The sequence below is a fragment of the Betta splendens genome, chromosome 16, assembly GCF_900634795.4.
Source record: "Betta splendens chromosome 16, fBetSpl5.4, whole genome shotgun sequence".
Classification (NCBI taxonomy): domain Eukaryota; kingdom Metazoa; phylum Chordata; class Actinopteri; order Anabantiformes; family Osphronemidae; genus Betta; species Betta splendens.
Genome location: NC_040896.2, coordinates 12778477 through 12802972, shown reverse-complemented (window position 1 = coordinate 12802972; position 24496 = coordinate 12778477). Strand labels below are relative to the sequence as shown.

General features: G+C 47.8%; 3 protein-coding genes across 10 annotated transcripts; 2 read left to right on the top strand and 1 right to left on the bottom strand.

Moving 5' to 3' along the window:
- Positions 1-281: 281 nt before the first annotated feature.
- LOC114843444 (histone-lysine N-methyltransferase ASH1L-like) lies at positions 282-14764 on the bottom strand. Of its 5 annotated transcripts, XM_029129995.3 has the most exons (14): positions 14623-14764; positions 10943-11805; positions 6013-10114; positions 4517-4871; positions 4167-4340; positions 4014-4093; positions 3846-3919; positions 3706-3751; positions 3565-3605; positions 3410-3480; positions 3122-3300; positions 2484-2575; positions 2226-2366; positions 282-2151 (listed from the first exon to the last, which is right to left on the bottom strand). In XM_029129995.3, exons 2-13 carry the CDS (start codon positions 11603-11605, stop codon positions 2238-2240), a joined length of 6006 nt encoding a protein of 2001 aa, XP_028985828.1. In that variant the 5' UTR covers positions 11606-11805; positions 14623-14764; the 3' UTR covers positions 282-2151; positions 2226-2237. The 5 variants fall into 5 exon arrangements, 2 of the variants coding, with proteins under 2 accessions (XP_028985828.1, XP_028985830.1); XR_003783584.3 differs by lacking the exon at positions 282-2151 and having other exon boundaries at positions 3127-3300; XR_003783585.3 differs by lacking the exon at positions 282-2151 and having other exon boundaries at positions 2318-2366; positions 3109-3300.
- A 59-nt stretch (positions 14765-14823) lies between these two features.
- Positions 14824-20556, top strand: dap3 (death associated protein 3). Of its 2 annotated transcripts, XM_055503389.1 has the most exons (14): positions 14824-14965; positions 16189-16410; positions 16601-16642; positions 17048-17161; positions 17304-17405; positions 17509-17617; positions 17707-17799; positions 17876-18006; positions 18448-18528; positions 19085-19249; positions 19368-19427; positions 19512-19601; positions 20110-20227; positions 20315-20556. In XM_055503389.1, the coding sequence occupies exons 3-14, from the start codon at positions 16604-16606 to the stop codon at positions 20398-20400; spliced, it is 1188 nt and encodes a 395-aa protein (XP_055359364.1). In that variant the 5' UTR covers positions 14824-14965; positions 16189-16410; positions 16601-16603; the 3' UTR covers positions 20401-20556. The 2 variants fall into 2 exon arrangements, with proteins under 2 accessions (XP_055359364.1, XP_028985836.1); XM_029130003.3 differs by lacking the exon at positions 14824-14965 and having other exon boundaries at positions 15047-16410.
- Positions 20557-20916: 360 nt separating this feature from the next.
- Positions 20917-24495, top strand: gba (glucosidase, beta, acid). Of its 3 annotated transcripts, none has more exons than XM_029129279.2 (12): positions 20917-21067; positions 21176-21253; positions 21392-21583; positions 21665-21811; positions 21904-22037; positions 22113-22285; positions 22377-22466; positions 22564-22711; positions 22944-23168; positions 23602-23765; positions 23873-23989; positions 24060-24495. In XM_029129279.2, exons 2-12 carry the CDS (start codon positions 21181-21183, stop codon positions 24172-24174), a joined length of 1578 nt encoding a protein of 525 aa, XP_028985112.1. In that variant the 5' UTR covers positions 20917-21067; positions 21176-21180; the 3' UTR covers positions 24175-24495. The 3 variants fall into 3 exon arrangements, with proteins under 3 accessions (XP_028985112.1, XP_055359362.1, XP_055359363.1); XM_055503387.1 differs by having other exon boundaries at positions 22944-23267; XM_055503388.1 differs by having other exon boundaries at positions 20943-21053; positions 22944-23267.
- Position 24496: the final 1 nt, after the last annotated feature.

Below are 24496 nucleotides of genomic sequence, written 5' to 3'. Positions count from 1 at the left end.
GTCCCTGTTTAAGCTCCAGGAGACATCCTCTCTCCTTTATGCTCAGATCAAAAGATCCCAGGATGCCCACGGATGTTGTGAAGGGCAGAAAGAGGAGAATACATTTTCCAGAGTGAGCTGCAGCCCTCCCCCCTCTTGTAACCGTGCTCCTCCGATAACGTCCTCCTTTGTGGGTCATTATAAAGGACAACACAGCAGGAGATATACAATCCAACACCACTAGATAGCACTGTTAGCTCAAGCAGATTAACATTACTGCCCAGTGAGGACGAGGCTCTGAGTCTGGAGACATAAAATGCTTTTATTATTATGGATATAGAGGCAAAAATGTTGAGCTGACATTCTATGGCATTGAATTATACCTGTTTTTGATGTTTTTGTATTTCAGATGCACAATATCAGAGGCAACAGGCAAAGGTTACATGTCATGCAAACTAGATAAATAAGTCTTTATATGTACCTTTGCTATAAAGTTAATCATCCACTGGCAATAATGTAGTGCTCTTAGTTAAAAAAGGAACAGGAAAAATATACATAGAGTATGTAAACAGTGAAAGAAATTGCACTTTCTTGGCTTGGTATGAAAAGCCACACTACTGAAGAGAGAGAAGAGATGTAACACTGGAAAAACAAATTCACTTTCACTGATTGTCTGACCAAAAAAGAGGCAAATTATGTAATTCTACAAAACAAGTCATATACAATCATGTCAACTGTAGAGAGAAATGCCTGGTACATTGGTCAGCTGTAACTAGTTAAAAACATAGTCGTTAAATGAAATCTAGATTTGAATATTAGCTTTTTCTGTATAGTCCCAATAGTATTGTCATGTGGAATACTACTTTATCACACTACTACCGACAGAAGGAAAACAGGTCTTTTTATGTACATTCACATGAAACTAAACGCTTATGGTTCCACTACGTGGATTAATCCGTTGCTCCTACGATGAGAACAATCAACTATGCATCTGTACACAAAAACGACCTCCAATCCTCAAATATTCATAACTTAAAAAAACTAACAAAGGAAGTCCTTATATAGTCCTTATCAGAGATATTGCTTTAAAGACTGCATGAGTTCGCTTAGGTACATACACAAGACAACATGGCACTTCTACAGAGCATTTGGGGCAAATCGGTTCAACTTCTTATTCTCTACTTTTCCCTTCTCCCCCCCGAGGACATTCTGATTGTCAATGCTCTGAAGCAAAGAGCAAAACTTTCTCCAAGGCAGCCTGAAGTAAACAAAAACACCCTCTACCCCTGTCCCCTCCGTTCCCCAGGAAGCAATACTGAAAATAGTCAACAATAATCATGAATATATTTTGTCCATCTCTTTAGCCGAGCGTAATCAAGCTTTCTTTTTTAAAAAATAACTTCTTTCTTAAAAGCTCATTAGAAATTCTCTTGCAGCGATGCCAAAATTCCTGTCACTAAGCCCACCCCCTCCTCTGCCGATTCACTGGTACATAGCAGACACTGTCTTGGTAAAGTGAAGAAAAACCCTAACACTGTCTCAACAGCTTTTAACCGGCTCGCTTCTCCTCGTGTCATTTCCCAAAGGTGCAAAGTGACTTTGAAAGCTTAACGAGTAAATGTGGGTTCAGTTTTGACCTACTTAGGGCCCAGGCTACATTTTTATTCCCCCCGGGCAGCTTGTGAGCTCCACGTCTCTTGGAAACTTCCGAGCTGAAATACTGAGTACCATATACGTCCACTTCCAATCTCCAAGCCGTTTCTGTCTCTCATTTGCGTAAGGTGCTGAAGTTAGAGCAATCAAAGTGTATGTGTCATACAATCTTTAGTGTGCTTGATCATCCAGCACTAGTGCAAATTCATTTGAGCTGGTCGGTTTCTCTTTTTCTTCTGGGACAGTCTGGTTCTGTTTCTTTCATCCCTCGCCGTTCCGATCAAAAGATGTGTTGCCATGGTTTCATCCTTGGTGTGATGGCCTTTAGAGCGCTAGGTTCAACACACTCATCTGTCAGCGTGTGAGATGTCTCTCTCTTGCGTTTTCAGTCGTTATAATTTTCCAGCTCTCGTCTCGTTTTCTCACGTGTTCTCTGAGGCACTACTACTGTTAATAGCAGTGTTGTGACATCAGCTTCTGTCCGGTGGTGGGCCTGGTCCCTTTTCAGAGTGGTACCACCTGCATAAGGTAAGATATTCTCATCAAACAATGCCCATGCCGCTTACAGTTTCTGTATCTGATGCTCTACCTACCTCTTTATTAGCTTATGAATGCTGCAGGGTCAAAAGTAAATCATTCAGCCGTTTCCTCCTCTGCTCTCTGCTGCAGGCCTCTTCTTCCCCTCGGTTTTCTTCCTCTCCCTCCTCCTCTTCTCCGTTCTGGGTTTTTGTGGGCTGTGGTGAACAAGTATGCACAAGTAATTGCAAAAGCAGATTTTTATCCTTGTGGAAATTTGCATTCAAGAAAAGAAGATGTATTTTCAGTGGGCAGCGTTGCGTTGGATAACTCACACAGGGGCTGGCAGTGAGCGAGCTGGAGGTGTCCTGACACTGGTGGAGGGGGTCACTGCTGATAACCGTCACCTCCACCCCCACTGAGTGATCTGAGGGTCAGAGGTCAAGACGTATTCTGTATGTTAGTGAAGGCGTATTAAACCAACAAAATGTGTCCTTATTTCACTTGATTTCTATCTGTAATCAGTCAGGGAGTCTTTGATGGAAACTGTGGTTTCAGTGCTAATGGGGAAAGTTGATGCCTGCTTGGACTCCAGCAGTGGAGGATAGAAATGGGGGGAACATTTCTGCAGGCTGACATTCTGTGGTTGGAAAACCACGAGTTTGTGCTGCTGAGTATGATATGAAGAGAGCCAAATATGAGGATGACGAGCCGTGAGCAGAAAACACACACACACACACACACGCGCGCGCACACACACACACACACACACACACACACACACACACACACACACACACACACACACACACACACACACACACACACACACACACAGTAAAAAACACAAACACTGGACACTGAAGACAGACGTACAGTCAAAATGAATATGTGTAGAGTTCAACCACGTACACGTATGCATACACGAACACCTACAGAAACAAAAACTAACACACACACTTGCTTCATGGACCTGACTTGATGTGGCTGTTGTCCCCATTGGCTCCATCACAGGACGACGGACGTCGCGAGCCCCTCTCCTCCTCTTCCGCATCTCTCTCTCTCTCCCTCTCGATCCTCAGCCGGATCTGTCGGTCTCTCACCAGCTCCCAGTTCCTCACAAGGAACACGTGGTGTTTCACCACAAAGCTCCTGCCCCCCCGGCAAACAAGTAAGAGAAGCAATAGCCGCCAGCGCTGACGTTAGCTCACTGAATAAAGGGGTTCATCTTAAATTGTGAATCACAGCGATCCTTCCGTACCTCTCACTGCTGGACAAAGGCTCTATGTCGAGGTGAGGGAACAGGCTCGTGATGTCGCTGGAGTTCACCTCCTGTGAAACAATAAAAAGCAACTTGAGGTGTGTGTAAGGTTTAGGAAACAAATTACTTAGGATGCGTTCTTCAGCAGAACTCACGGCTGTCTGGTGAGAGAACACAGTGCGTTCCTTCAGCCGACCTGAGGCAGAGAGAGGTAAGCGGTGAGATCCCGAAGGAGGGGCCTGTTTCAGACCCATCGACTACTCGTGAAGATAACACTTCTAATATTGGAAACTCACAGTAATGCCGCTTCCTCTTCAGAGGTACGGCAGGCTGCCTGTGGAGCTGTTAACAATCAAGATGAGAACAGAATCCCAGCACATCACGCCAAACAGCTCAAAGATGTTGTTCTCTATTACAGTAAATGCCACTACTGTACCTGGTTGTGCTGCCACAGCCACATGACATCATAGGGCAACTGGAAGTGAATGCGCTTGAGCCTCAGATACTTCCCTGGAGGACGGAAAAGAAGCTTAGACCGACGACTGATGATCCCAAGTCAAACCAATCGGTGCAAACCACCACCGCCACACTCACTCACACTCACCAACATGAATTGGAGCAGGTAGGAGGGAGTACTCATGCTCTCCAGGTGTGTACTCCATATGCTGGGCCTGCAAGGGAGGACTAGAGAAGGAAGCATCAATGAATAAACCAATAATAGCAAAACGTTAATAGTTTATGAAATTTGTCAACTCACTCTGTAGTCTTGTAATCGTCAGAGTAAAGACCTGCCCTCAGAAACGTCTTCCTGGGAGGATCGTCGGCTCTCTCCTCTCTTTGGATGGATACTGGTTGGGATGGAGCCTGGTCCACGTGTGATTGGCTAAAACATTCAGCGGCGGTGTCACGCTCGGGTTTGTCCACGGCGACACTAAAAAGAAAGCATGAAGAGAGAGATAGAACGATAGAGAGGAAAAAGAGAAAGAAAGAAAGGCACTGGTTTAGCACACAGTGCTGAAAACGGTGGGTTAATTTAACAGTAGTGAGTGGTTGTATTGAATTTTCAAGTCAACCAGCTCAGGGGCTTTTGAATGCAGCTGTGTTTACCTCTGATGACAAGGGGAGTCACCATGTTTTCTTTTCCGTCCTCGCTTCCTTTTGGCCTGCAGCTCCGACTCTGACACCTGCTGCACTGTTGCGTCACCTCCTCGGTCTCTCTCCGGCCCTCTTTCGTCTTTTCCGCCTCCCACGTCTCTCTCGTCTCTGTAGTGGGTGTGTCCTGGCAAGAGGCTGGGTGATGACATGGAGGGAGCTGTGGAGGGAGGCAGTGTGGGGGAGGATGCAGTGGAAGGCAGTGGGTGCTTCCTGGGCCGTCCCGGCCTCCTTTTGTTTTTCACCGCCGCGCTGTCAGGAGTTGGCAAGCTCCTCTGCTGCCCCTGGCTTCTTGAGTCACCTTGTAAACCTGCAGTGAATGAGACAGAAACGGGGGGTGAAAGGGGATCGGGCGGGAGGGGAGGGGAGGGTGCGGGTAAGTGGCAGAAAGGAAATGAGACAGATGTGGATCAGGAATTGAGCCAGCGGGAGGTGTGAGGTGAGGCCAGTCTAGGTTGAGTCATGTGGATGGGCCAGCGATTAGGTGAGTCACAACACTTCCTCCGACCAGATCTCTTCTGGGAAATACATTAAGAACTGATTTATGTACACACACGAAACACAAGAATGCACACAAACACCGTAGAGCGACACAAATCGTTTCTGCACACCCGCTTAATGTGAAACACAATCTTAAGACGGAGCAGACAGAGGAGGAGCTGCACTACTGAGATGACCCACCTCCTCCGACAACAACAGTTTCCCCCCTTTACACCCATTCCGACCTAACCCTGTGCTCCTCCTTCATCAGTCACTCCTGAGGTCATCTGTCTTTTTGTTCCATTTTCCACGATCCCTGACAAGACTGACCACTCTTCCCTTATTGGATTTTTCCAAGTCAAATGGGCCCTGTTGGCCAGCGGTGAGGGATCGGCCGCGCTTTAAATAGCCAATCTGGTGGTTAACTAATGACTGTGTTCACTGGGTAGCCCCGGGCTGCAACGGCATGCGGTTCGCTGCAGACGGGGAAGATTTCAAAGATTTTTTTTTGGCAGTTTCCCATCAAGACGCTTCCCTCCCGCTATAAGACCTTTCGAACATTCCTACGGAGAGCGGTTGCTAAGTGGTCGTGTTGGTGCGCGAGCGTCAGGCACGGCTCCCGCGCGGCAGAGGGAGTGAAATTTAGCTATAAAAAGAGCGGAGTCTGATTTCCTCTCAAACACCCTCCAGACTTATTGTGTGGCTCCACAACACCTGAGAAGAAGCGGTGCCGGGACTATTTTGGGCACAATCCTGTTGCCACAGAATTATCTGCACATTGTGCAAATAATGAAAACCTGCCGAACTAAGCAAGTGAAGAGAACCTCTCAGAACTCAGCATGCTGCCACAGCGTGTAGGCCGGCGTCGCCTTTCATTCTTACACGCATGTGTCCCAGTATCTGCTCCAGTATTAGCACGAATGCTAACATATCGAACAGAAGCACGCAGACGTTCATTCATGCTTCCTCACCTTCTCTCCTCTCTGTCCACGCTGGCCCGGCTCTCCTCCATGACCTGTCACCGCTCCTTGAATTCCTACTGGCTAGTCCGCTCCTCAGACCCCTCCCCCCCGTTGCCATGGCAGCAGATGTGAAGAGGTTGGTGTGCGTTGGAGACGAGGAAGTCCTGTACAGGTGTGACTCTTCGCCGTCCTCGCCGTCTTCGTCCTCTCCGTCCGAGGCGATCGACTTTCCCGCACGTTGCTCTGTGGGAAAGCATCTCCAGGTGGAGTTTCCATATCCCGTCCCCCCCAGAGCCCCAAACTTCGTCCAGCTCTGGCCCAGGGCCCCCCACCCTCCTCCGAATGAAGACAAGTGAGAGGAGCCCAGCCCCAGTGAGGTGAGTGATGTGTGTTTGTACCTCTCTGAGGAGGACGATGATGATGTGGCAGCAGCAACAGAGGAAAAGGATTCATTTCCATTTTCACATAACCAAGGTGATTCTTTAGACAGCATGCGACCCAGTCCTCTTGTCCCTATCCTTCCTGCGTCTCCTTGCCCCAAAACTAACCCTGACCTTGATTTTGAGCTGGCTAAGCCCTCTCGCTCTAAGCTGTCTTCTTCCTCTTCCTCTTGTAACTCCTCGTCGTCGTCCAGTTCCCGTTCGCAGTGCCGGTGTCGGTGTTTATGCTTATGCTTGTGTTCGCTCCTCCCACAGCCACAAGAGAAGCTGGACGTGAACCCTGAGCTCAGATGTGGGCCTCCTAAACTTCCTACTCCCATGTCTCCCTCTGCTTCTCCTCCTAGAGCCCCTTCTCTCAGCAACCTGCTCCTCCGCCTGTGGAACCTGGCAGGGTTGAGGAGGAAGTGGGCGTGGTGGGGCTGATGGGGGGCATACTGGTGAGGGGATGGAAGTGCGTAGGAGCTAGGGAGGTGGTGGTAGAGTGACGTGGCTGATGGATAGCTGCTGTAAAAGCCCATGTTTTCAATGGTCTCCTGGAACTTTGACGGGCAACCACACTGCCTGCGATCCGGCTTTCGGTTGCAATGCACTGGCTGGCATGGGTAGAAAGACTGAGGGGGGAAGGAGGGATTGGCGGGATAGGATGGCGGGTGAGGAGAGTAGAAGCCATTCAGGTTTATCCTGAAGATGTTGGAGCGGTGAGAATGGGAGGAGGAATGATGGCGCCTTCCTCCGGCAACATTTCCAGTCACACCATCAAAGCTCTGCCCCAGTCCTGTTCTCACCCAGCTCCGCCGTCCGATATGAACCTCGCTGAACTGACCAATCAAATCCTCTAGCTCAGCCAGGAACTCGGGATCCTGCATGTGCAGCTGCTGGTGCTTCTTCTTGTGTTTATTTTTCGGCCTCTTCGGGGCGGCGTGCGCGTGGCAGGGGTAGTAGTCGGGACCAGCGCAGGGCTTGTGTCCAGGGCAGGAACAGGGGCACACGCAGGCGCAGGAAGACGGGCAGTCGTAGTCCCTCCGTCTGTGGCGGTGCCGGTCCCTGTGTCGCTCCACAGGCGTGGAGTTGCTGAGAGGATTGGTGAGTCTGGGCATATGAGAGAGGGGTGAGGAGACTGGAGATGGGCGGTCTACGTGAGAGGAGGGCAGTCTATGACCCCCAAGCATCACGGCTGAGCCCTGACCCAACCTCAGCATGTCTCGGGCTCCTCTCAACTCCCCTCGCTCAGAAACACTGTTGTTATCGGTGCCAATGCCGCTGTCGCTGGGCAGTGTTTCTTCGCTGTGCGACTCACTGCGGGGGGATGGGGTGGCCTCCTTCAGGTGGCCCGGAGAGCCAGGCGTGTGATGAAGTGGGGGGGTGGGACAGGAAAGCTTGCACAAGGACTGGTGAAAGGGGAAGTGATGCCTTCCCTGACACGGACAACTCTTCCTAACGAAGGACGAGAGGGAGGAGGAGGAGGGAGGACGCGGAGATGTGCAGGACGACGACGGGGAAGGGAGAGAGAAGGGGGGAGGGAAGAGGAGCGAAGGGGCGGGGTCTGTGAAGCTGCCCTCACTGTAAGGACTCTGGGCCCCGCTCGAGTGGGTGAGCGACGGGGAGGGAAAAGGGTGAGATGGCTGAGGGTGAGGATGGTGGGACGAGAACAGAGACGTCTCCGAGGGGTTGGTGAAAAGGGACTGAGTGGAGGTTTGGGTGTTGAGGTTGGCTGTTTGGGCTTTAGGCTTGCGCCCGCGCCTCTTGCCCATGTAGATGGTCCCTCTCTTGCTCACATTAATCTGAGGGCCCAGCTTACTCCCAAAGGAGGAGGACAGGGCTGAGAGTGTGTGTACTGTTGTAGTCTCTATCGATTTACACATTCTTAGAGATGTCTCGCCATCTGCCGCCTCGCTGCCCCTTCCCTCCTTTCCTACGTACCCAGAGAGCATTACCTTGTGAAGTCTCCTCCTCTTTCTCTTCTTCATCTCATTAATCAGCCTCCTGATCTTTAGCTGCCTGCTCCCTTTTACAGGAGGATGGAAATCTTTATTCCTGTGTGCGTTTTCAGTGCGAGTCAGTGCATCCCGGTCCTCGGGGAGCGGCCGTTTGGGAGGACGGCCGCGCTTCTTGGGGCTGGGCCGAGGCTGCTCCACGCACTGTAGCTTTGGGCTTGGCTCAATCACAGGGGCTTTCTGAACTCCGTCACACCCTGGAGGAGGCACCTCAGTTGGCAAAACATTTGGTGAAAGTCTAGGGGGAGGTTCGTCTAAACTAGAGCCCTGGGATTTGGGGCGGCCCCTTTTTCGAGCAGGCGTTACGGAACATCTGCTCGCACAGGGACCCGGGTCTGACGTGGAGTGGCTCTGCTTTGGAGATGGAGGTTTGGTTGCAGTAGAAGAAGTAGGGGAACTGCTGGTTAAGGAATTTGATGGATCTGGGTTTGATTCATCAGTCTGCTGAGTAGTGGCCTTGGCAGGAAGAGGTGCCTTGGGGTTCTGGGAAAAGTTTGGTAAAGGATTATGCTGGGAATCTGAAGGGGCTTCCTGATTTTCTGCCCTCTGAGCCCGGTGCACCAGCTTAGTCCAGCTGGGGCGTCTGGCTTTACGTTTCTTAAGCGGTCGGCTGTCCTGCTCTTGGGGCGAAGAAGGGGGAGAAACAGCGGCACGGCCAGTAAGAGTGGGCAGAGAAGGAGGAGCGGGAGCAGAGGGGTGGCTTGGAGGCACAGTTGAATGTCTGGGGTTGTCTTGTTCTTTTGATTTACTGGTGTCACCTGTTATTGCTGGCTCAGCGTGTTTAGCTGGCTTGCAACTGTTATCTGTCTTGTCTTTCTCTTCTGGTCGGTCTGGATTTGCTACTTTACAGGTTTTATCCACTTTACCACTATCAACTGTTTCAGCACATTTTGCACTGTTGTCCTCAGTCCATTTTCTGTCTGGACTGAGCTTATCCGCCTTTCTTTCAGCCTTTCCTCTTTCAGTCTTCAGTTCCTGGGTCCTGTGTCTTTCAGCCCTTTCTTTACTGTGCTTTGATTTTCCATCCTTTCCTTTCTCCTTTTTCTTCTTCTTGCCTTCCTCCTTTCTGCTTTCACTCTTTGCTCTTTCCAACTGATCTCGCTTAGAATTCTTGTCTCTCCGTTTCTCCTTCTTAGCTTTCTTTTCTTTCTCTCTCCTTTTTTCTAGCGTGAGCCGTGAAGAGGAATCCTGGACTTGGGATTGGGATGAGACATCCAGAGCTGAGGAGGACAGCGGTTTGGGGGCAGATGAGGTTGAGGAAGGAGACCCTGGCCTCGGCTTATCAGAGACAGTCAGTTCTTTCCCTGCGCTGGAGGCAGGATGTCTTGTTGAGCTATCTGAGGAAGAGAAAGCGGAGGAACTGCTGTGTTTTACAAGTCGGAGTTTTGAAGAACCAAGGACGTCAGGCGAGCTTTTCCCATTCGATAGTCCCTTCTGTCTCGTCGTCTGCACCAAACCATTGTGTTTCTTGGATGTGTTTCCTTCATTCCTGGTCTCTGATTCAGAGTGTGTCTGGACGTATTGCGCGGAAGGAGCTGTTGAAGCTGGTCGGTCTGCTGTGGGAGAGCAGGGTTTGTGGCCTGCAGTGACAGGCTGGCCACCGACATTGGGAAGCCTCTCTTTCTTCACTCTCTCAATGGAACTCACTTCTGTCTTATCGGCCAGTTTGATCGGAACCTAAAGGAGACAAACACACAGTCTGTCATCGGCAGGCATGGCTGTGACATCCATTAGTTTGCTGTAGACGACAGTGAAGGACAAGGGGGCACAGACAATAACTGAAATGCTTTTGTTTTTGTCTGCCCATTAAAAAAAGAGAGCGAGGACAAAATGACTTAATCAGGCAGAGAAAGGAGGGCATATCGAGGAGAAGGAACGAAGTGAGGTGATGGAAACAGGAATGGGGTTGACACAGAAAGGAGAAATACAAAGGCAGAGAAACAGAGAGGAAGGGAGTGGGGCAGGGACCGAGGGGGAGTGAAAGATAAATGAGAGCAGGTAGAGAAAAGAGGAAGATGTAAAAATAGAAGAGAGGGACGGATATAGAGAGCCTGGCAGAGACAGAAAGAGAGAGAGAAAGCTGCGCTATTGGTAGCTATAAATTGCCACTAATACAGATGAGAAGGCTTGACATTTCGTACTTGTCCTGTAATTTTGGTATGCTGCAGCTTGAGTGGCGTTTGTGCAGCTAAAGCAATAAGCTTCCCCTTGGGTGATCGTCATGAGGACCAATGGACCAATGTCTGTAACAGCTCCAAATGGTTGCTGTGCTGTTTTCCTATTTATAGGTCTGTTTATTTAAATATGCTGCTTAGGTTTCACTATTGATAAAATAGCTCATTTGACCTTATTACGACTGAGCATAAAGATGGGACATGAGTGGTCTCACTCCGCCAGGGTTATTATTCTTTCATTTCACCTTCACGGCAACTTCCACTAAAAGCAGCTTTAATCTCGACAGCTGACTGAGAGGAACGTGTGTGTGTGTCCTCGTTGTTTGCCTACCTGCTTGGCAGACTTCGCCCCCTGGCTGGACACGGCGGGGACCGGCGCATGGGTGGAAGCTGTCGTAAATGTTGGTGGTAACGACGGCGGCTGTGATGACGAAGACGATGATGATGCAAGCGGCGGTGAAGCAGCAGATGTACTTTGTTTGGATGTGGCCTGGACCGCATCCAAGCCTGAGCGCTGCTCTCTGGTTGCCTCGTCCGTGGCGGCGCTGCTCTTGCTCTGCTGGCCCACTCCCCCCTCACCATCCCCCTTCAGCGGCCCCCCCCTGCCTTGCCTCTGATAGGTCCTGATGGTGGGCTTGCAGACGTAGCTCTCTAGAATCTTGGGCGGTTTCTTGGTACGTTTGGCCTGGAGTCCAATCCGGAGTCGTACGTTCCCCTCAGGGCAGCTGGTATCTCTCCCAGAAATCTGAAGTTGCTGCTGCCCTGCACTTCCACAGCGCCCCTCTATGAGCAACTCCAGAACGGCCCCCTTGTCTCCTTCCCTCTTCCTCCCCGCTCCTCTTTTCTCCTCCTCCTTCTTCCCAGCTTCATCCTCCCCCTCCCCCCTTTTCTTTTTCTCTGCCACCTGGTCCTGTTCAGAGTCTTCAGGTACAGAGCTTGGGTCTAAAAAAGAGTTTGTGACTGGAGGGGATCCCCCCTTCACTCTCTGATCCATCAGAGACGTCAGGGGGGAGCGGCAGGATACTGCGGGGTATCCACCACACCACTTTTAAAGTAGCCTAGCGCAGCTGGCGGCCTCAAGGTGGAAGGGCAGAATGCAGGTGTGGGTCGGGAGATTCTCGAAAAGATTATCCTATAACGGTCCACGAGCGGCAGGGAGCCTTCATCCGGTGAGGTTCTCTCTCTCCTTTTAGGCTTGAGGCAGAGAAGGGAGAAGAAAAGACAGACAGAAGGATACAGAGTCCAGTGATTAGTCATTTTAGTGAACTCAGATGCTAAATAGCAGCAGCACAGGCATCGGGGGGAAAGTCCCCTCGCTGCAGGCAGCTGTAGCGAGGTGCTAAAGTCTGTGTCCACAGAGATGATCTCATCATACAGAAAGCCCAGGGGCCAATCAACGTCGCCGGTTCCCAGAATGTCGGCGCTAACTGGAAGAAAGAGCTCCTCGCATTCTTTACAGCCTCAGTCGGTCGTCACTGAGAATCTGTAAATAACAAAAGCGAAGGGCTGCAAACACCGCGTAAACCTACACAAACGCCTTACACTCTGATTCCTACTCCTCTCCCCGAATCAATGCATCAATCAATCAGCTCGTGGCTGATTCAAACACTTGATCTAGACCCCCCCCCCCCCCCTTTCCCCACTGTCTTTGCGCCTTCTGTTCTCAGCTACTCCCACAAGCACGTCTTCTCTCACTCTTCCCTCTGCTGTACTTTCTTTTCTCTCTGAAACTCCCCTTTTCATGTTTGCCAGAGAGCGCTTGCATGCATTGTCTATTCGTCCCATCGACTCTCTCGCCTGCTCGCTCGCTCGCTCCGCTGCTTTCTCGGTAGACCACACAGTAAAATGGTCAACTCATGCACAGTATCCATGTTAATCAGAACCATATTTCCGCCTCCACTCCATTCTTATCCCCCTCTCCAACCTAAATCCCTCCATTCACGGTCCGACCATTCCCCTCCTCCCCTTTCAGTAGTGGTAACACAAATCCAAAGGAAAGGGTAAAACTTATTTTTGGAAAGGATCGCGAATTCCTCCTCCTCCCATTGCTTCCTCTAAGTCAAGTAAGCTTTTCATTGACCCCATTGTAAATGGACCTTTAATGTGACATTACTGCAAAGTAACACACCCTGAAATAACATTCACCTCCCCAGGAAAACTTTCACTCTCTCAGTCCGGCCCAGTTTTTTTCTAATCCAACGTATCAACATTGAACAGCATCATCTGCCATTCTTCCGTCACTATACTCTCCCTCTCATTAAGGAAGACACTCATCCATTTTCTAATAAAACACACCCTGCCAAGCATTCTTGCCTCTCTCTCCCGAGAGCCTCTTATGAAATAGCTCATCTGTCTCTCAACACACTGAACTACCTCCTTAAACTTACAAGAGCATCTCAGATAATGTTTTCATTTAGGAGCTCAGTGGGCCATCTCTCGTGCTTCCCGGTCCCTCCGCACCCAAAAAACCGTGCGTTGAATCGCACTGAGCTCAAATCAACATCTGTTCCAGCAACTGGCGTTACGTAACGCTTTTGGAAAGCATTCTCAAGGCCGAACCGCCTTCCAGTAAAATAAACCCAACGTGGAGATGGACAGCGGTATTCCTAAACAACGGCAGGCATTTTTACCACCACCCGTGCTCCAGGAGCCTGACCCGCATCAAGCAGAGCCGGCTGAGGGGGAGACAGGTACGAGCCGCGTGGGTTTCCATCTTGTTGTGCAAAGTGATAAGAATGGAGTAAGTGGCAGGTTTTCAAACTTAAAAGGGCAAACGCATTCAGCATCAGTCAGAGAGCATACTAATAGCTTTTTATACTCTCCGGGGCCGTACGTCTCAAGCATAACCCTGAATTATTCCAACACTAGACCAGAAGCTATTTCCATTGACAGGATGATGGGTGGACTTGACACTGAAGTCAGTGTGGTTCCTCAGCCGCGCCGAGACAACGATTAAATCATGATAATAGCCCACCATATTTCCAGCCATCATCGCCATCCCATGACGGCGTTATCACCAGTAAGTACAACACTATTACCGTCTGCCTGACAACAGCAGCCCGGCTGGAAATTAGGCTGGTGTGATGGCATCTAAAAAAAAATGCTGGGGGATGTAGCGTGCGTATGTACACACACACACACACACACACACACACACACACACACACACACACACACACACACACACACACACACACACGCAGGGTGCAGGGAAGTTTCTCACGTGAGTCTCCCCCCTCCCTACAGTCCCCTCTCCCCTCTCTCTCTCTCTCACACACACACACACACACACACACACACACACACACACACACACACACACATACGCGCGCGCTTCCCCGTAGTTGGCGTATTAGAAAAGTGTCGGTCGTACATTGTGTACCCAGGTCGCAGCTGCGTAGGCTAACTGATGTTGCTACTGTAGATACAGTACGGGCAGTGGGGGTGTTACCGCACTCAGCAACCTATCGCTGGTTCGCAGAGCACGTCAACAGCTTCCTTCTTCATAATGACTTTGCGCACCTCCGAAAATCACTGGCAGCCCGACGCTGTCGCACTTACAAATCATACACACGCGCACGTGTTGTTGTTGTCGTCACTCCTATCGCCATATTAAAAATATAATCGCACGTTCGCGCGACCTCGACCGTCGCACCGCTGCACGCTGAAACTCAACATGGAAGTGGCGGCTACGTAGCATCAAAATGTGCTCGTGGTGGTGTTTTTTTTATTCTTATTGGACGCGGATCGGTCCCCGGCCACCGTTCCCTCGCCTGTCTGTCCTCCGCCAGCCCTTCTGCTGCTGTCAGCAACATTGTAATAAGAAATATCACCGCGCACCGCGAACACAGGGCAGGACGCGCGCAGCAACAAGGGATAAAATTAGCGCAAAGCGGATGCTCGAAATGCACTCTAACAGAGTGTGCGTTGAGCGGCTTGATGATGACAGGCCTGCACGCGTTAACGCGGACTGCCATGACAAGCTCCCATGAAGCTACGTAGGCTACTCACCCGCGAGCGCGTCCCGGAGCCAACTGCGTTCAGGCAGGAGGTTAAGGTGTTGCTGTCCTGTTCTCCGCTTCGCACCAGCAGCAATCCGCGGCTTTTGGTGCATTTAGATGATGCTTTGATTACATAACTACGGCCGTCGGAGGTTAAAACAGCCCCTAAAGCCGAGTTTCAGTCCCGTCCGAGCGCGGAGCCGTCTATGGCACAACATTGGCGCGGGTGTTTTCATAATCGTACCGTCGACAGAGCTCCGTCGGCGCGTCTCCGCAGCTAGGTGGCGGACTGGTTACGCTGGAGCGGATTCTGCCCACTCCTCTCGGGGAAAGTTACATCGCTCCCGCCTGTGGTAATGGCTCGGATTGTGCTCTCGTTTGCATACAGGCTGTTAACGTGTCAGGGCGACGGGCTGAGAGCTGCAGCGGCGTGCGCGAGCGTGTGTGTGTGTGTGTGTGTGTGTGCCGGGTTATTACAGGCTGCCAGGGCAGCGCGGTCGGTGGATGTGCGGGAATGCAATTGCGTGGCCATTTTCATGTGGGCAGGGGAGGAGATAAAACGGCGAATACACCACAGGATCTTATTGCGGTTGATAATAGGCGATCGGGGAGGGCTATTTAGAGGCTTAATAAAATGGCGACGACTTGGCAGAAGTAGCTCCTGGAAGGATTTGGAGAGAGGCGCAAAAGTTGCATCATATAAAGTTCATCCTGCAAAGGCGGGAGGGAAAGGGACGAACTCAAAAAGTTAATGGCAAAGTGTAGCGTGCAAATTTCCAATACATTTTCGATTTCGATACATTTTTTAAAAACACATTTATAGAACACGTCCTTGTAGTTTTTTTGTAAAAGAAAAACGTGGAAATAGAACTAACACATTTGCCCATTTTTTAATTTAACACAATTATGTATCGTCAACCTCCAAATTCCAATTAATATACATATTAGTGTTATTTTACCTTCAACCACTAAGCCAGTAATCTTTTAATCCATGATGAAAGTATATTGGTTTAGAGATTTTCAGACAGTGAAGCCTTTTCTTATTTATTTAAAAAAAACTCACTATATTGTATTATATTCTGTTTAGTATTACTAAACAAAACACTCCTTAAATTGCAACACTCTATGCTGCATGCAATCCTAGAGTAGTTTGCCTCTACCTGGTTATATATCACCTGCTGTAGACCTACACAGGTTGGGAGTTATTTTATTTAGACTAGAATGTTTTCTGGAATGTTTTATATAATAAACACACGTTAAGAGTTGGTACTTCAACATTTAATAAAAAATTATAAAACAGTTTTTTACACATTTGTGCATTTAATTTAGTTGCCAAATCCATAGTCTGTACACTATTAATAAAATAGCAAAAAGAAAAAAAAGACATTACAGAAGAATTAAGATTAATTGCTTGCTTAATTAATTTACTCGTTTGTTTTGTCTCCCTGACTTGTTCCCTAACCTTCTTAAAGCCTATACATTCTGGATGATAAAACCGAGCAGCGCTGTGTTAACCCCTATTATTGATATTACTTGTGAAATGTGTCCCTCTAACAAACTCCATTTTCCTCAGTAGTTGTCGCCGAGCTTCTTTCACCTGATTGGCTGAACAGATTTGTGGTTGCGCTACGTCACTTCCTGCTTTGTGAAGCATGATGGCGGTGTCCTGTGGAGCAGAGGCACATTGACGTCTCGAGGTTTCCACAGTTTACCTTCCACACAGCCCAGATTCTGGACGTTTTGCAGTAGATGACATTATCAGCATCGGCCCCTCTTCATATACGGAGCTGAGTTGTTGGTAAATACATTTTTATGCTGACGAACTGCAGTATAACAATGATGGCTACATATTCACGCCTGCTAGCAGTTATCACAACTAGCATAGCTTTAAGCTCGGTGTTTCTGCAAGGTGACAGCGTCGCCGTGTGATTACATTTTAACCGGTTCCTTGAGAATGTTCTTAATTGAAGTGGTCCTCCGTGTTTCAGATCATGGCACTTCACAGATTGTCCTTCAGACTGCGACAGACGGTAAGATGTTACCCAGGGGTTTTAGTGCTATATAAGCACTAAACAAAATATAGCATCATAGTAATATTAAATTATTGTGCTAATTCTTCAGGGTCAGCTGCTCTGTTGCAAAGCATATACGGCTTAGGCATTATGACTTTAAACTGTTATATTGAATTGTGTTTGTTAAAATGTCAAAACTGCTTAGTGGTGGAACAATTTGTTTACAATGTTTTTTTTGTGCTCAATTGTAGCTGGTTAGTATCATTTGTTAGTTGTTTGCTTAAATATGTCATGTTATCCCTATCTGTATATATGTTTTTTCTGTATTTATTACAAATACTGCCTGTGAGCTTATGTGAACCTTTGGACATGTGATACTTAATTACATAAGTACTAAATTGATTGTTCTGCTAAACTGTGCAGGTAGCGCATGTAAGGTCTCTCCATACCAGTGGATGTGGGAAGCAGCAGGGTGCTGTGTCGGTGAAGGCAGACCCTGAGCTTTTCTCGGTTTTCAGGACTCAGGATAGCGATCCAGTAAGCAAAGCTGACATTAACCAGTGTCCAGACAAATCCGGTCTTCACCATGTGATGCACCTTCCTGTTTGCATTGTGTGTGTTTACATTAGCAGTTATGTATAGTGTATGATATGTGACTGGTCTGGTTACCTTTATCCAGGCAGATCAGACAGAAAGAAATATCGGACAATATTACACCATTCCTTCAGCACACGTCCACAAACTGTTCCCTAATGGGCTTCCCTGGCGCTACGAGCAACAGGTAGGTTTTACTTAATGGCTTGTTGATTATTGTAAATGTTCTTATCATCTTTTCTCATTATAAATGCAGAACGAAAGAAAAACGTTATACTACTTTGTTTTAGGTTAAGACTTTTAATGAGGCCTGTGTGATGGTGAGGCAACCAACTTTGGAGGTCATCTCCTACCTGAAGAAAGCAGACTACAGCAAACCAGCACTGCGATATATATTCTGTATCCTTTAAAACATCGAAAAATGAACACATTCTTCTTTTTTTGACTATCATGATTCCATGTGTTGTTGGCCTTAGATGATAGTTCAGATGGGCTGAAGGGGACTGGGAAGACGTTGTCTCTCTGTCACACAGTACATTACTGTTATACACAAGGATGGATGGTGCTGCATATTCCTGATGGTGAGACATAACAAAGGAATAGGAGAAAAGCCCTAGTAACTACACTGTTTTTAAAACCCCTCATTTTATTATACAGCTTTCAAATGGGTGAAAAACTGCAGGGAGCTACTTCCTTCATCCTACAACACCTCTCGCTTTGACCAACCTTTACAAGCCACAGAGTGGTTACGTGACTTCAGAATCACCAACGAGCAGTTCCTTTCAAAGGTAACACATTACAAAGTTATCGCGAAGTTTTGGTGACACACAGATGCGAAGCAATTACACTGTCATCATTTGAGTGTTCTTACATGTAGAGCTATAAAAAGAAGACCTTTTATTTAATTCACAAGTAGTGTCTTTGCACAGCATATTAGCGATGTAATGGCTTGAGGTTTATTACTATAAGGAAATTTTAATGCTGCTGCTCTTGAATATATAAAAAGAAATGGATATGAGTCAGTTCTAAGAGCACCCAGTGGACATAGTTAAATATGTAATGAGGTAAGTAGTCACATCATATCGAGACGTGGAATTAGTATTAAGTCGACAGTTTAACTACATTCTGCATTTCTATTATGAGGGAGAAACCTTTGAGCTTAAAGGAGAACGTGGTTCATATATAATTGGTCAGTGTAAAAGGGTAAGATTGTGCTGTTTCCTGCCCAGATAAAGACAAAGCAACGTTATGTGTGGACAAAGAGAGAGTTCACTGAGGAGGGAAGTCCACTGGGACAGCTGGTGGATCGGGTGAGTCATCGTCTGCCAGCATTCTATTCTCCTGCCTTTGAGTATTTATTTGTATTAATTATAGATGTGGCTGATCCCACCCTCCAAATCAGTTTCATCAGTTCAGTTCTGTCTGATTCCTGTTCTGTGCTTGTTTCCTGCCCGCTTCCCCACGGGGGTTATTAAACCTTCGTCTTTCATCTTGCCTGCGCTTACTAGTGCTCAATAGTCGATGAGCTGAGCGCAGTGATGGATAAGCACAGTCTTTTGGTGCCACACTTACAATGGCAGAAACAAGCACTTGATTCATGTGCAGCCTGTGGATTTCTCACATCTTGCAGTTTATCAAGTGTTCGACTTGGCAGAGAAGCTATTTTCAGGTGGCTGTTAATGTTTTCCAGCTGTGCCTTCTATATTAAGAGTTTAGAGGAATTCTGCATGAAATGATTGCCACTTGACTATTCAGTTACTTAGATTACCTCCGACTGCAGAATCATAAATTGCTAATATTTAGTCAGTTTGAATTCCCTGTATAATTTATTGTTATCAGGCTTTGATGGTGTTTTCTTTGCTGCAGGGTATATCCCGCGTGAAGAGCAGTACTGATGTGGTGGGGGCGGTGATGAAGGAACTGAGGCTACAAAGTGGGCAGCCAGAGTCAAGTTTCCGCCTGGCCGTGGCTGTGGATGGTGTCAATGCCCTGTGGGGAAGATCCACCATCAATAAGGAGGATAAAAGCGCTGTGAGAAAACATTTAAATATTTTCAAGGCTTTATAATTTTCTTGATGCTTGCTTCTTGTTCAGCTTCTACACATAGGGTGTCTTACTGTTTCTGTCTGTTTATCTTCACTATTATCAGGTGGATCCAGATGAACTCACTTTGATTCATAACCTGAGGAAGCTGATGAAAAACGATTGGGTGAGATGAAAACACGTAACAGTTTTGAGCACAGTTGCTTGAGGAGTTTGACTGTTACCATTAATTTTCACTTTTTTGTCTTAGACGGGTGGCGCCATCATCACCACTCTGTCCCAGACGGGTTCTCTCTACTCCTCAAAATCTGCCTACCTGCCACAGGAGCTGCTGGGAGAGGTCAGTGGTCAGATTGGTCTTACTTCATTATCTGTAGCACCTGCCTTCATGCTCTGACAGCAGATTAGTCTTTTCTTTCTATTTACTATCTTTGGTCATTAGTCAGGGAATGGCAGGTCTGACCTCAAGGCTGCACTACTCTAATCTTTATAAAAAAAAATACCCAGAAAACATTTAGTTGGGCAATACTTTTGTTGGACAGTGGACTTTGTTGGTTCACTGGGTTATAATAGTAGTTGCATAATAATCCTCATGTAGGTGCATGTGGACCCCTGAATATGTGGGCGTAACTTCAGCTTTTTTTTTAATACATTACTTTATGTTTAAAAACAATGTGAGTCCTTCTATCTCTGGATGAATCTTTAAAAACATTTGCGTTTATCAGAATACTTTTTCTTCTTCACTGTGTCGTTATAAATTATCTCATTTATTATTGTGTGTCAGAACATGATTTGATGATGGTGAGCTTTTTTGTTGAACCCTCATGTTTTCTTGTTGTACTTATCAGAGGGGGTTTGACAACATGGACCCATTCATCCCAGTGTCGGTGTCCAACTACAGTGAGAAGGAGTTTGAAAGCTGTTACCTCTACTATTTGGACCGCCACTGGCTGCAGCATCCACAGAGTGAGTGATGCTGCTCACTTTTCAGTTACAGCACAGCAGTGACCTGTGAGTGACATTAAACTGACTTTGTCTTATTTCTGTCATCAGGCCAGAGACAGGAAGGGAAGAAGGAAATCCTTTTTCTGAGCGACAGAAATCCAGCAATGTTGGAAAGAGTTTGTGCCTTTTTATGAAGTCACAGAAACTTAAATCACACATGAATACCACATACACATCAGTGTCCTGGAAACACAAACGTACACATTTCTGTATATGTCAGTGTCTGTTTATCTCCCTGTAAATTATGATGCACATGTGTTTGTTTGATAATAAAGTATTTAAAAAAATGATTTGTATTTCAGTTCAGATCTATAGTAAAATGTGATGACTTCAATTTTGTTGAACTGAAAAATTCAGCCCCGTGACCCCGCACTAGGGAGTAAGCGGTTAAGAAAATGGATGGATGGATGGATGAAAAATTCAGTGTAATGTGTGCAAGAGTAAATTAAAGAGGCATTTTTAAATTTAATTTAAAATACGTTATTAAAATTGACATTGTTGCTATTAGGAATAAACACGTTACGAAAACGCTTGATGTTGAAAATTGTATCGATTTCGGTAAATCCGTAAAGTTTGCAAATATTAAACACTCTTTACGTGGCCGCGCAGCGCCACCTGGCGGCTGTCGTGACTCGCTGGTCGTTGGTCATGTGAAAGGTTGGCCGGTCACGTGACCGGCTGTCCCATCTCCCGGAACAAGCATCTTTGCAGCGGCAGCCTGGTCAAGTTGACGGCTAAGTGTAAACAGACCCAGGACATGCCAGAGTTTGTGTCAGGACCAGCTAAGGCGAGACAACCGCTGTAAGCTAATCACAAAGACGCGACAGCGAACTGCTGAGTCGCTGTGTACTTAATACACAACTGCTCTGCCCAAATGTAGATGCATTTAATGGTCTGCATGTTTTACAGAGAAAATGGCGCTGTCGTTACCACCACCCGTGCTTCTGGCTCTAACCGTCCTCACAGCAGAAGTGACGCTTTCTGAAGGTAACACAACACAGTGTGATTCACTCAGATGCACCTGTAAGTGTTGTCTCCAGTAGAAGGCCTGTTACTTAGTTAAAAGTCAAAATACCACAAAAAGACTCGGTACCTGCAAAACTCCTGCGTGCTTTCTCCTCACAGGAAGCAATAAATGTGTTGCGAGGAACTTTGGCCATGACTCGGTTGTGTGCGTGTGCAACGCGACCTACTGTGACAGCGTGGGGTCGGTCACCCTGCCTCCGCTGGGACGCTTCTCCTCCTTCCTGAGCAGCCTGGCAGGCAGCAGACTGGAGCCGGCCCTGGGTCAGGTCCAGGCCAACAGCAGCGGGGCAGGTGAGCGGCGTGGGCTGACGCCCGGGATGTGTGTGTGCAGGTGTCCAGAGTGCGTTTAGAGTGTCCGTGTGTGTCTTCCAGGACTCCGGCTGACTATTATTCCCTACCAGAAGTACCAGAGGATCCGAGGATTTGGTGGGGCTATGACAGATGCAGCAGCCATTAACATTCTGTCCCTGTCTGCTGGTGCACAGAATCAGCTGCTGCAGCAGTACTTCTCCAGTGAAGGTACCCTCTTTAACCCTAACCCAATGAAAAGACTGTATGTTATAAACCATGGTACCTTCATGAGCTCATCCCTGATGCCTGGTCTCTGGCAGGTATCGGCTACACTGTGGTACGAGTCCCTATGGCGAGCTGTGACTTCTCCACGCGCCTGTACACGTACGCGGACACGCCCGGAGATTACAACCTGGACAACTTCACTCTAGCCCCCGAGGACGTCAAAATGAAGGTACCTCTTGTTTTTTCCCCACACACTACAGTTTGGTAGTCGTGGTTTTATAGTTCCTCCGCCCTTCTGTCTCAGATCCCTCTCCTGCAGCGAGCCCAGGCCTTGTCTCCTCGCCCTCTGTCGCTGCTGGCCAGCGCCTGGAGCGCCCCTGCCTGGATGAAAACCAATGGTGCACTCACGGGGAAGGGCTCCCTGAAGGGCCAGCCCGGCGGCAAGGTGCACAAGGCATGGGCTCAGTACTATGTCAGGTGACGTGCAGTTTAACCTAAATGCGGTGTTGCATGAATATAATGAATGATACGAGGGAAATATAATGGACGCGTGACTCCTTCCTCTCAGGTTCCTTGAGGAATACGCTAAATATAACTTGACCTTCTGGGCTCTGACGACGGGGAATGAGCCCTCTGCAGGAGAGATGGCTAATTACAGGTTTTCGCTCAGTTTGTTTTTATGATACGATTCATGTGAAACGGCACGAGCCTTCAGAATTAACAGCAGACTGAGGCGTGTGTTTGTCTCGCTGCAGCTTCCAGGCTCTGGGCTTCACCCCCGAGGAGCAGAGAGACTGGGTGGCGCTGGACCTCGGCCCTGCCCTGCACGCGTCATCGTACGCGCGTACACACATCCTCATACTAGATGACAACCGCCTGCTGCTGCCGCACTGGGCCCGAGTGGTGAGTCCAAGGACACAGAAAATAGATATAAATAGATACATGTTGATATAATTCACTCTTTATGAGGCGAGGAGAAAGTTAACTCCTGTACAAACGGGAGTGAATGTGTTGATGACACTGACTCAAGGTCAGTCTCACAGTAGGTTTCAAGTGGCCCGAGGCGACAGAACATATTTAAAACTCTCCTGTCCTGAATGTGGAGGCGAATGTTGACTTGTCCCTGCCCCTCCAGGTGCTGAGTGACATTCACGCAGGACGGTACATCCACGGCGTGGCGGTCCACTGGTACTTTGACAAACTGGTCCCGGCTGAGATAAGCCTGGGAACCACCCATCACATCTACCCAGAATACTACCTGTTTGGCACAGAGGCCTGTGCTGGGTGGAGTCCTACAGACAGAGGAGTCAAGCTGGGGAGCTGGGACAGGGCGGAGCAGTACGCACACGACATCATAGACGTGAGTTCATCACACCTCAGGCACAAGCCTTCTGATTGTTCAGTGAGATCCGCCGTAGCAGATGTGAGCCGTGAAGAAGCTGGCAGCTGTTCCACAAAGGTGAGTCGACCTCCCTGGATGCTGCAATGCAGGTTTACAAGTTCCACTCCGCTGTGCACACGGGGTTGGATCTGCCTCCAGGCGCCGGAGGGGTTTTCTTTCTTCTGCTTTCACTCTCACTCAAAGGGAAACTGGACTCCCTCCAGTCAGTCCATTTTGCTGAGGTGCCTTCAGACTGTACACATGTGGAGAATCCGGAAGGCATGTGTTTATATAGATGTGTTGTCCTTATGACATTTATACAAAACACAGACAAAAACTCCACTGGCTTAAATAAACATTTCCAAAGTTAAACAGACTGGATACTAAACTGTGGGCGTTTTCTCTGTGGCAGGACTTAAATCATTATGTGGTGGGCTGGACTGACTGGAACCTGGTGCTGGACCAGACTGGTGGGCCAAACTGGGTCAAAAACTTTGTCGACAGCCCTGTTATTGTGGATGCCGAGCGTGACGTCTTCTACAAGCAGCCAACCTTCTACAGCATGGCCCACTTCAGGTAGTAGCCGCTCTGGTGTCTGCTAAATGTGACTGTGTTCACTCTGACTGGGTCGCTACTACCTGGCACTGAAATGGGATCAGCAAAAATAACTTTTTTGTTCACAGCAAATTCCTGTTGGAGGGGTCTCAGAGAGTTGGGGTGTCCCCCAGCAGAGCAACAGGCCTCCAGTACTCTGCCTTCATCAGACCGGATGGCTCAGTAGTGCTCATCATACTGAACAGGTACTTAAATCAGTACATATACAAATAAAAGGACAGGTAAGTAACTCAGCAGTGTTGCGTTTATTTTTAGGTCACCATCAGTGATCCAGTTTGAAGTGTGGGATCCAGCTGTGGGCTACATCCCCTCCTCTGCTCCAGCTCGTTCATTGCTCACACTCGCTTGGAACTCACATTATAAAGCCTGAACCACATCAACAGTGCAAACTAAAATCATCTTTTATGGGTGAAACATTTACGGTATTACAAGTTATGTTGTGCTTAACTTATTTTGATTAAAAACACTTTTAATGTCTATTGATGCACTTTGTTTTTAAACTCACCAAATGAGCTTAACTGGTGCCTTGATTTTTAGCTAATCAAATGATGTGTCACCACATCTGCACTACTGTATGAAGCCTTTATAAATATTGTACAGTCAACTTTATTTTCTGTAAATTTGAACAAAATATTTTGTTGTGTTCTGTATTTGATTTTGATTTCAGCATATAAAAAGAACTGCAATAATAG